Source organism: Macaca thibetana, chromosome 16 (genome assembly GCF_024542745.1).
Source record: "Macaca thibetana thibetana isolate TM-01 chromosome 16, ASM2454274v1, whole genome shotgun sequence".
Lineage (NCBI taxonomy): Eukaryota > Metazoa > Chordata > Mammalia > Primates > Cercopithecidae > Macaca > Macaca thibetana.
In genome coordinates this window covers 44,829,750-44,840,208 of record NC_065593.1, presented here as the reverse complement: position 1 = coordinate 44,840,208, position 10,459 = coordinate 44,829,750, and the positions used below count along the sequence as shown (strand labels likewise).

At 53.2% G+C, this 10,459-nt stretch overlaps 1 protein-coding gene across 1 annotated transcript; it reads left to right on the top strand.

The window, feature by feature from the left end:
* Window positions 1-550: 550 nt before the first annotated feature.
* On the top strand, window positions 551-5,998 carry TMEM92 (transmembrane protein 92). The gene is made up of 5 exons (XM_050762320.1): window positions 551-791; window positions 3,947-3,972; window positions 4,766-4,840; window positions 5,011-5,206; window positions 5,405-5,998. The coding sequence occupies exons 1-5, from the start codon at window positions 723-725 to the stop codon at window positions 5,516-5,518; spliced, it is 480 nt and encodes a 159-aa protein (XP_050618277.1). The 5' UTR covers window positions 551-722; the 3' UTR covers window positions 5,519-5,998.
* Window positions 5,999-10,459: the final 4,461 nt, after the last annotated feature.

Sequence of the window (10,459 nt, the reverse complement as noted above, 5' to 3'; positions counted from 1 at the left end):
ACTTCTCACCAGACCCAGCAGTCCAGATGAGAAGGGGCTTCCACGTCTCCCTCCCACTCCTGCCGGTCCCGGCACCCCTCCCTGGAGTCTGGGGCACTTAGGAGTGGAGGAGCTGGGGGTTAGGAAGGCCCAGCTCAGCGGTGTGGAGTTGACCCCACCTCTTTTTAAATTTAGGTTATTTATCTATTTATTTATCTATTTTGAGATGGAGTCTCACTCGGTCGCCCAGGCTGGAGTGCACTGGCGCGATATCGGCTCACTGCAACCTCTGCTTCCCGGGTTCAAGCGATTCTCCTGCCTCAGTCTCCTGAGTAGCTGGGATTACAGGCACCCGCCACCACGCCCGGCTAAATTTTTTATTTTTAGTGGAAACGGGATTTCACCGCGTAGGCCAAGCTGGCTGCGAACTCCTGACCTGAAGTGATCTGCCCGCCTCGGCCTCCCAAGGCGAGTATTACCTGGCATTACCAGCGTGAGCCGCGCCCGGAGGTAGAAGAGATTAACAGAAAAATCTGTTAATCTCTTCTACCTCGCAATTCCCAAAACCCAACCGAGACCTCTGCGCCTCCCTTCCTCCTCCCAGCCCCTCCCTGCCCCGAGTCCGCCTCTCCCGGTGCAGCTCCGCCCCCATCCCGAGGCGGGGCCCCATAGATGGAGAGAAGTGGGAGAGGTCGGAGCCCCGCCTTCGCTACACGGGAAAGCTCAGTGGCCCCCAAGCCAGGATGTCCCAAGCTTGGGTCACCGGCCTCGCGCCCACCATGCTGCTCAGCCTGCTGGCTAGCCCCCAAAAGGTGAGACTTGGGAGGTAAGGTTGTGGAACTTTCGGGCCCTACCCTTGTAGGTCAGGAGCCTGCTTCTGGAGCCTGGTGCCACCTTCTATAATCAGGATTTCCTCCTGACCACACACAATTAGCAACTTCCTTTCTCTCTTTGCTGTGGAGGTGGACGTGGAGGTGGAGGTGGGGGCAGCAGAGGAGGCTCTGGGAGAGCCTGGGTTCTCCCACCTCAGAGGGGAATCCTGTGGTGGGAACTGGCCACCACCCGCCACCTATCTGACACCTGGCACCTCTCTGTGAATAGGGACTTTGGACCTCGTTATTAGCCTCAGCTTATCCTTCCAGCTCCTTCCTGCCTGAGGTCTGGACACCTGGGCCAGCACTTAGCCCCAGCTCTGTTCCTCCAGTGCTGGGGGACCCTGGAATGTCCCCCACCCTCTTTGGGACTGTGTCTCTGCTTGTTCTCTAGGGGAGAGAAGGCTCCCTCGTCCCCTTCTAGGGGTGAGTAATCCCAGCCTGTGGTGGGATTTGACCTGGCTGCCTAACCAAGGCTGGGGAGACCTCTGAAATCTGTGATTTTGAGAAGGAGGTGTAGGGTTCTAGTGCTCCCTCGGCCCTTCTGTTCCTCCCAGGTAAACTCTACAGGTGATGGGGGAAGACTGTCTGGTCCTGGGGTGGGTGATTATCCTGGGAACAGAGAAGGGTCTAGAACATGCATTTGTGACTTATTTCCATTTAAGAACCAGAGGGAAGTCAGGGCCTGCTCCCGGAACAGGGTACCTTCACACATCTGGGCTGAGCTTTCAGAGTGGCTCTGCCAAAACCCTTCCATGGACCCGGGTTAGTGAGCAAGGTGTTCCTTCTAAATCACTGGGCAGTCGGTTTGTGTCAATGCTGGGCTGGGCATCCTCTGGTTTACCCCTCCCACCAACCCCAGGGGTGAGGTGCTGTTAATGCCTTCAATTCTGGAGTTAAGTAAGCTGAGATTTACTTACTCCCAGCCCAAGACCACCCTGATGCTCCATAAAACTCAGCCTCTGAACCACCCCAGACAAGACTACCCCCTGGTTAAAATGTGGGGAGACAATCTGGGAGAAGAGCTCCTCCCCCTCCCAAACCGGAACTTGAGACTAATTTACTAAACCTGTTAATTACCCATCTCTTCTTAGTTGGGGTCCAGGAAAAGGACAAGGGCCAGAGTGGGGTCTGAGGGGGAAGGGGTGCTGCTGAGTGCCTGGATGGACCCCTCCATTTCTCTCTCTCTCTCTCTCTCTCTCTATATATATATATATATATATATATTTTTTTTTTTTTTTAATTTAAAAAATAGAGGCTGGGCGCAGTGTCTCACACCTGTAATCCCAGCACTTTGGGAGGCCGAGGCAGGCCGATCATGAGGTTAGGAGTTTGAGACCAGCCAGACCAACAACCCCATCTCTACTAAAAATACAAAAATTAGCCGGGTATGGTGGCACGTGCCTGTAATCCCAGCCACTCGGGAGGCTGAGGCAGAAGAATCACTTGAACCTGGGAGGCGGAGGTTGCAGTGAGCTGAGATCGCATCACTGCACTCCGGTCTGGGCAACAGTCTGAGACTCCGTCTCAGAAAAAAAAAAAAAAAATAGAGATAGGGTCTCGCTATGTTGGCCAGGTTGCTCTTAAACTCCTGGCCTCAAGCAATCCACCCACCTCAGCCTCCCCAAGTACTTAGGATTGCAGAGATGAGGCACGGCGCCCAGCTTGTCTCCAATTCTATAGTCATTCCTGTGTGCTGTGTGATTTGGATTCACAGACTCACCCTCCCTGGGCCAACCTGCAGGGGTTCCTTCCTGTTCCTGTCCCCACAAAGGGACAAAACCTGTGAGATGGTACTCAGCCTGGGACTGAGCATGGAAAAGGGGAATTACCCCAACTATTATCGGCTATCACTGGTATTCTTATCTTTACTGTTGTGATTTGCAATTGAAATATTTCAAGTAAAGGTATACAGATAAAGATAATGGTGGTTTTGCCAAAGCTGGCGTCCTATTTTTAGCCTTGGTTGTTTGTCCCAGGAAGCTAGGGTGAGGTGACAGATGCCCTCCCCCACCACCCGTTTCCTATGTTCTGGCACCTACATCCCTCCCCCACAGTCTGGGAGCAGCAAGGATGAAATGAAACCAGGTAATTGATGAATGCACGTTCATTCATTCTGCAATTATTTTGACTATTGAGTTTTCAACAATGATGTAGCAAAAATCCCTGCCCTCGCGGAGTTTGCCTTTGACACAACTGAAGGACAATTAACAAGATAAAGTAAATATATAGTATGTTAGATGTTGATAAGAGATGTGGAGAAAAATTAAGCACACTAAGGGGAAGGAGAGTGGTTGTAATTTTAAATAAGGTAACCAGAGAGGGAGGGGCTGGAGCCAGCCTTGCAGCCACCTAGAAGAGTATTCCAAATCAGTGCAGCTTTGACACGCAATTGCTATCAATGGAGTGAAATTCTGTAAGATGCCCTGGCTGCTCTGCAGACCTAGTATAGAAGAGGGAGAAGCTGATTTGGGAGGCGGGGTCCTGGCAGCTTTGCAGAGCATGGAATCCCCTAGGCAGGGATCTGAAGGATGAATGGAGGCTCAGACAGGTGTAAAACAGACAAGTATGTTCAGGGAACTCCCAGTGGGTGTGTGTGAGAGGAAGAGAAAGAACTAGGGGAAGCAAAAGGGGAGGGAGTGCAGCTGCCCACTGGGGGGTCTCTACCCCAGGGAGCCACCGAAGGCGGCTTCCAGCAAGATGCAAGATTTTTCGGTGATGAGATTTGCATTATAGGAAGAGTGCACCTGCCCACAGTGTCTGCAGTGACAGGGTGGGAGAAAGAAAGTGCCCTGAGCCATGGGTGTCACGGCAGAAGCCGGGTTGGAAGGGTGGTCAGAAGGGATGAGCTTACAAACCAGGGGGTGATGGAATGTGCTGAGAGAGTAAGGGCAGCTGGGGCCAGCCAGGGGTCAGCTGGGCTCCAAGCACTGACCTGGGACCATAGTAGAGAGTGAGGTGGGGAGTGACTTGCAGGAAGAGGCTGAGTCTACTGGGGACCTGCTGCCTGTGAGGTACCTGGGTAGCATCTGAATGGAGACCCCACTCCCACTATCCCCAGTTTATGATCCCGACCTCTCTCTTTTCTTCCACAGGTTGCAGCCAAATGTGGTTTCATCTTGTAAGTCTGGAAGCCATAATTTCCAATCTGGGGAGTGGGGAGGAGCAACCCAAATCACGCCCTGCATGCCTTGTAGGGTATGGGGGGCCAGAAACCCCATCCATCCTCACCCACTCCCAATCCAGCTAGAAACTGTCCCCCCACTTTCCCAGCCAAAGAGGGAGACCCCACCCTCTCCCTCCACCAACGAACCCAGGGACTTCCACACTTGGGGGCAGGTCTGTAGCTGGATCCCGGTCCTTCCTACTGCAGTGCCAGGCCATCTCCCCTCTGAGTGTCCCCTGGGTAGAAGGCAGGGGGCTAACCCTCATAGAGAAATCCCAGAAGCCTGAGCACAGGGGTGGGGCTTGGCAAGGGTCACTGGGCAGAAAAGTGTTTCCATTAGGTCAGCACTGGGTGTTCTGAAAGCACCCATTCTCTGACCCCTCATACTCCATGGGCGCCATCGAGGACTTTCTTCCTGGACATGCCATGTGGCCCTTTCCCCTCACCTCCTGAGAGTTGGATGAGCGGTGTCATGGCCACTGCAATGTCCCATCCCCACACCTGCCTGCTGAGGTCAACAGGATACTTCTCCCACCCATGTTACAGATGAGGGGCGTGGGGCCCAATATGGAGCCCTTCGCCAGAGTCCTCCTACTGAGCTCAGAGGGAGGCCGTACCCCCCACCCCGCTAAGGGGTGGCTTGGTGCCATGAGCATATTGGGTGTGTTTTGGGGAGGCTGGGATCCTTCTGCATCTCCATTCTGGTGCCAACAGCTTCTCCTTGCCCTTTTCTGTGCCCTCCGTCCAGCAACTGCCCCAAAGGATTCAAATGCTGTGGTGACAGCTGCTGCCAGGAGAACGAACTCTTCCCTGGCCCCGTGAGGTGAGCCCAGGGCCAGCTCCTCTGGGCGCAGTCCTTGGAGGGACCTGGTCCACACAGGGCAAGGCCAGGCACCTGCCAAGGGGGCAGTGTGGGCGGCGGGAGCGGGGAGGTGTGGGGAGTACCCAGGGTGGCCTGGGGACTCAGGGTGCTCTTGGTGGTCCCCACCCCAGGATCTTCGTCATCATCTTCCTGGTCATCCTGTCCCTCTTTTGCATCTGTGGCCTGGCTAAGTGCTTCTGTCGCAACTGCAGAGAGCCGGAGCCAGACGCCCCAATGGATTGCCCGGGGCCCCTGGAACTGCCCTCCATCATCCCTCCAGAGAGGGTCAGAGTATCCCCCTCTGCACCCCCACCCCCCTACAGTGAGGTGGGTGTCTCATCCCCATCCCTACCTTGCTTCTGGCCGGCTGTGCAGCAGGGACAGTGGAGGGCCCTTCGACCCTGGAGGGCACTCTGCACCCAGCATTGGGTCACCCCTCTCCCTGGTAACCATGCCTCAGCTGGCAGCGGGGAGTGGTGGCCAGGGCCAGGACCCAGAAGACTGAATTCCCTCTTTTCCCTGCAGGTGATTCTGAAGCCCAGCCTGGGCCCAACTCCCACAGAGCCACCCCCTCCCTACAGCTTCAGGCCTGAAGAATATACCGGGGATCGGAGGGGCATTGACAACCCGGCCTTCTGAGTCACCTCCTGCCTGGAAGCTTGCGATCAGCAGCCTCCTCCCCAGTGCCTCCTGGATCAAGCTAGAGACTGCTGGCACCCCAGGAATGTCCCTGCCCATCCTGCCATGACTCTGTTCTTTCTTGGATTTAACTTATTACTTTTTCTGCCTCTGTTTCCACCCCAGCTACCTCTCTTGTCCTGAGGGTTAGGCTGGAGTGACAGTATCTGCCCCCCAATCAACCCAAGAAAGAGGATGCCAGAAGGAAAATGCCGACCATTGGAGGTGCCCAACAGCAGAATGGGCTACTCTGAGGGGTAGTGAGAGCCCCATTTCTGGAGGTATGCAAATCTTGACTGGACAGCCAGCTCTGAGATTTTATCAGGGCACTTCTACACCTGTGGGACATTGGACTGGATGAGCTCTGAGCCAGCTTCCACTCCTACCTGAATAGAGAACTCACTGTACCCACCCACAACACAGGATAAACACATGTCCTCACTGCATGTTACTGATCGCAGCTGAGGGCCTGCCTCTGGCTGTGTGGGGAGGTGGGCGGAGAGGTGAGTCCAGACACTGCTGGGGGTGTGGTGATGGGGTCACGGTGCCGCAGTCCCACCACTGATGAGCCATCTGGGAGGACAGTCCATCTGTGGGCCGCTCTTGGTGCTTGTTCTAGGTGCTTTGGCTGTCTGTTTTTTTATGTCTCTGTGTGCCAAAGAGCCTGGAAATGGGGTGCGCATGTCCCTTGTGTGGATTTCCCAATCCCTTCTGCCCACAGCTTTCCTGGGACACATGGAGCCCAGCTCTCTGGCTGTCTTACCATGAGTTGTGAGAAGTTGGCTGCGAGGAGTTGGATCCAGGAAGCAGCCCTGGGACAGCCCCTGGGACAGCCCATTCTGCTGTTGATAGCAGGAAACCACCTGCTGGGAGACGATGGGGGTGGGGAGAAGCCCAGGAGAGCAGTGGGTGGGGCTGGGCATCTGTGGAGTGGGGCTTTAGGAGACCTTGAACGGCCCCACCCTGGAATCTCCTACAGGGAGGGGAGGAGGTGGCAGGTTCCACCCTTCTCTACCAGCCCCACCCGTGGGAGTTAAGCCCTAGGGGAAGAGAGTCTTCACATGGGGGCCTGGCATAGTCATGCAGAATGGGGCAGGACAGTGCCAGTGCCTTGGGACTCAGATGGGACTGGGTGCCTCTACCCTGATTTTTGCCTTTGCACTGCGCCGCCACAGTCCACTTAATGCCAGCCTCCTTCTCCAGGCAGAGGACCCCGTGTCAGTGCTGGCCAAAGCTCCCAGGAGGATTGGAGGTAGAACTGGCCCTCGTGTGCCAGCAGGGGTGCCTCCTTTAGTGCTCTCCCAATAATGCCCATCCTGGGGGCATCAGTACGCAGGCAGGTGGCAGAGTTGGGGGCAGTTTGATGGCACAGGCAGCCCCAAAGATGTCAGGAACAGGGACTGTCCGGGTGTGGGTTCCCAGTGGAGATAGGGCCCTAGAAGGAGTGCAGCAGTTACTGACAAGATAGTGCCAGGGTTGGCTGTAGGAGAATGAGCCCAAGCGTAAGTGGAAGTTTCCCGTTACTTTCAGGGATTGGTCAGGGGTGGCAGAAAGCATGTGGGTTCTTGGTGTAGATGTGGCTAGTTCCAATGAGAGAAGTCCTGGAGCTGATGTTACCCTCACCGTGATAGCAGGAGGATGTTGAGAAATGGGCTTGGCAGACCTGGAGGAGAAGTTACTCGGCCCAGACGTTGTCTTCCTTTCATCACAGGGCCTTTAACTCCTAAGGAGCAGCAGAGTGGCCCGAGGGAAAGTGGCCGTCCTGAAACCTAGTGTTGCTGTGACCTGGTGACAGAAATGGAAACCTCTGTGGCTCTGGTCATCCTTGGTGGGAGTGGAAATGGTGTCACCTTTCTAGAGGGCCATCTGGCACCATGCAATCATGCCACAGATGTTTACAAGGCTCCTGCTATCTAGGAAGCACTATACCTGGCACTGGGTATCCATTAAAATGTAAATTGCACGTGACCTGGCAATTCCACTTCTAGAAATGAGCCTTCAGAAGTGCTCATACAAAAGAGCTCAATATAAGTACCAGGCACTAACCCATTGTGCCACCAGAGCTCCCTATGCAGCCTTTTAAAAGAATAAATAGGTTCTGTAGCACCAACCCTGCAAAGCATCCATCACTTATTGGTTTTTTTTTGTTTTTTTTTGTTTTTTTTTTTTGAGACGGAGTCTCGCTCTGTCACCCAGGCTGGAGTGCAGTGGCCGGATCTCAGCTCACTGCAAGCTCCGCCTCCCGGGTTTACGCCATTCTCCGGCCTCAGCCTCCCGAGTAGCTGGGACTACAGGCGCCCGCCACCTCGCCCGGCTAGTTTTTTGTATTTCTTAATAGAGACGGGGTTTCACCGTGTTAGCCAGGATGGTCTCGATCTCCTGAGCTTGTGATCCGCCCGTCTCGGCCTCCCAAAGTGCTGGGATTACAGGCTTGAGCCACCGCGCCCGGCCCCATCACTTATTGTTACAGAGAAAAGGCAAGTTGCGGAACTGCCTATGATCTCAGTTTGTACGGATATAACCCATACATATCTTATTTTATATATGTATATTTTTCCTTTGCAGATATGTAGATAAGATCTAGAAGGATATAAAGCAATCACTCACCACACTTCCAATAGTTGTTGGCCCCAGGAGTGGGATGTAGGTAGCGAATTGCAAGCGGGGCTTCTTCCTTTCTATGCTTTGGCACTGTGTGTTTTTTACAATCAGCAAGTATTGCTTTCGTAAATTTAAAGAGATTTGTTTACTGGAAACTGTAGGCAGCTTTAGAAGTTTATGAAAATTCACCTTGTGAACTTTGATCAATGGCAGCTAATAAATTATCAGCCCTGGTATGTGGAAGAGAATACAAGGACTTTAGACTGTGGTACCCACCTGACATGGATGTGACCCAGGAGATAGATACATGATGGGAAAGCCTGGACGCCTGCCAGACATGCATGAAGCCCAGGTCTCAGACCTACGCAGGATTTATGAGGTGAAGGGGTGGTCTGCCCCTCCACACCTGTGGGCGTTTCTCGTTAGGTGGAACAAGAGACTTGAGAAAAGAAATGAGACACAGAGACAAAGTATAGAGAAAGAAAAAGTGGGCCCAGGGGACCGGCGCTCAGCATACAGAGGACCTGCGCCGGCACCGGTCTCTGAGTTCCCTCAGTATTTATTGATCATTATCTTCACCATCTTAGAAAAAGGGAAGTGGCAGGATAATAGGATCATCGTAGGGAGAAGGTAAGCAGTAAGACATATGAATAAAGATCTCTGTGACATGAATAAGTTTAAGGAAAAGTGCTGTGCCTTGATATGCATATGCAAATATCTCCATAAACCTTCTTAGCGCACAAAGAGCAGCATTGCCACTAGCACGTCCCGCCTTCAGCCCTAAGGCGGTTTTGTCCTTTCTCAGTAAATAGAACACACATTGGGTTTTACACCGAGATGTTCCATTGCCCAGGGACGGGCAGGAGACAGATGCTTTTCTCTATCTCAACTGCCAAGAGGCCTTCTTTCCTCTTAATACTAGTCCTCCTCAGCACAGACCCTTCACGGGTGTCAGGCTGGGGGACGATTAGGTCTTTCCCTTCCCATGAGGCGATACTTCAGCCTATCACATGGGGAGAAACCTTGGACAATACCTAGCTTTCCTAGGCAGAGGTCCCTGCAACCTTCTGCAGTGTACGTGTCCCTGGGTACTTGAGATTAAGAGAATGGTGATGACTTTTAACCAGCAGGCTGCTTTCAGGCACTTGTTTAACAAAGCACATTCTGCACAGCCCAAAATCCGTTAAACCTTGAGTCACCACAGCACATGTCTCTTGCAAGGACAAAGTTGGGGGTAGGGTCACAGATTAACAGCATCTCAAATACAGAACAAAATGGAGCCTCTTATGTCTACTTCTTTCTATATAGACACAGTAACAGGCTGATCTGTCTTTCTTTTCCCCACAATGAGGTGAATAATGAATGAGAGAAACAGTAAGCTGGTTGGTTGGGTGAGTGAGCAGTGTCACAGTGGCGGAGAACTCATCCCTCATGGCTGGTTTAGTCACTCAAAGCCAGCGAGTGAATAATGAAAGATGGAATGAATGAATGAAGATTAAATGAGTGCATCAATGAATGAATTAAGATCTGCCACCAGATATTTGTAAAGAAACAGTCTAGGACAGGCGCGGTGGCTCACGCCTGTAATCCCAGCACTTTGGGAGGCCGAGGCAGGCAGATCACAAGGTCAGGAGATCGAGACCACAGTGAAACCGTCTCTACCAAAAATACAAAAAATTAGGCGGGCGCGGTGTCAGGTGCCTGTAGTCGCAGTTACTCAGGAGGCTGAGGCAGTAGGATGGCGTGAACCCGGGAGGCGGAGCTTGCAGTGAGCCGAAATTGTGCCACTGCACTCCAGCCTGGGCAACACAGCGAGACTCTGTCTCAAAAAAAAAAAAAAAGAAACACAGTCTAGTTAACAGCAAGGAGATGTTCCTCGTGGCTGTGCACTTGAATTTCTATCTGCAGGGACTCCCCAGAGGAATGGGAAATGCAGGAAAGGCTGTAGGGTGGGGGACATGTTGAAGGGGGAGAGCCTTAAGGCACTTGCTCCAGGGATGCAGAAGGGGAGGAGAAGGGCTGCTGCTGAGGGAAGTGAGGAGGGGGATAAACACCAGCAGGAATCTTACCTCACCCTCCAGCTGAGATGCAGAACTCCAGCTTCTGACATTTTGCCTTCTGCATCCAACATCTCCAGGCGTTGGTGTGACCATTTGTACAGTGAAGAGGGTGGGCCCTTCTGGCTCTGGTAGGATGTAGCTCTGAATCCAAAGTTGGGAAGGGGCCTGGCACGGTCGCTCATGCCTGTAATCCCAGCACTTTGGGAGGCTGAGGTGGGTGGATCACTTGAGGTCAGGAATT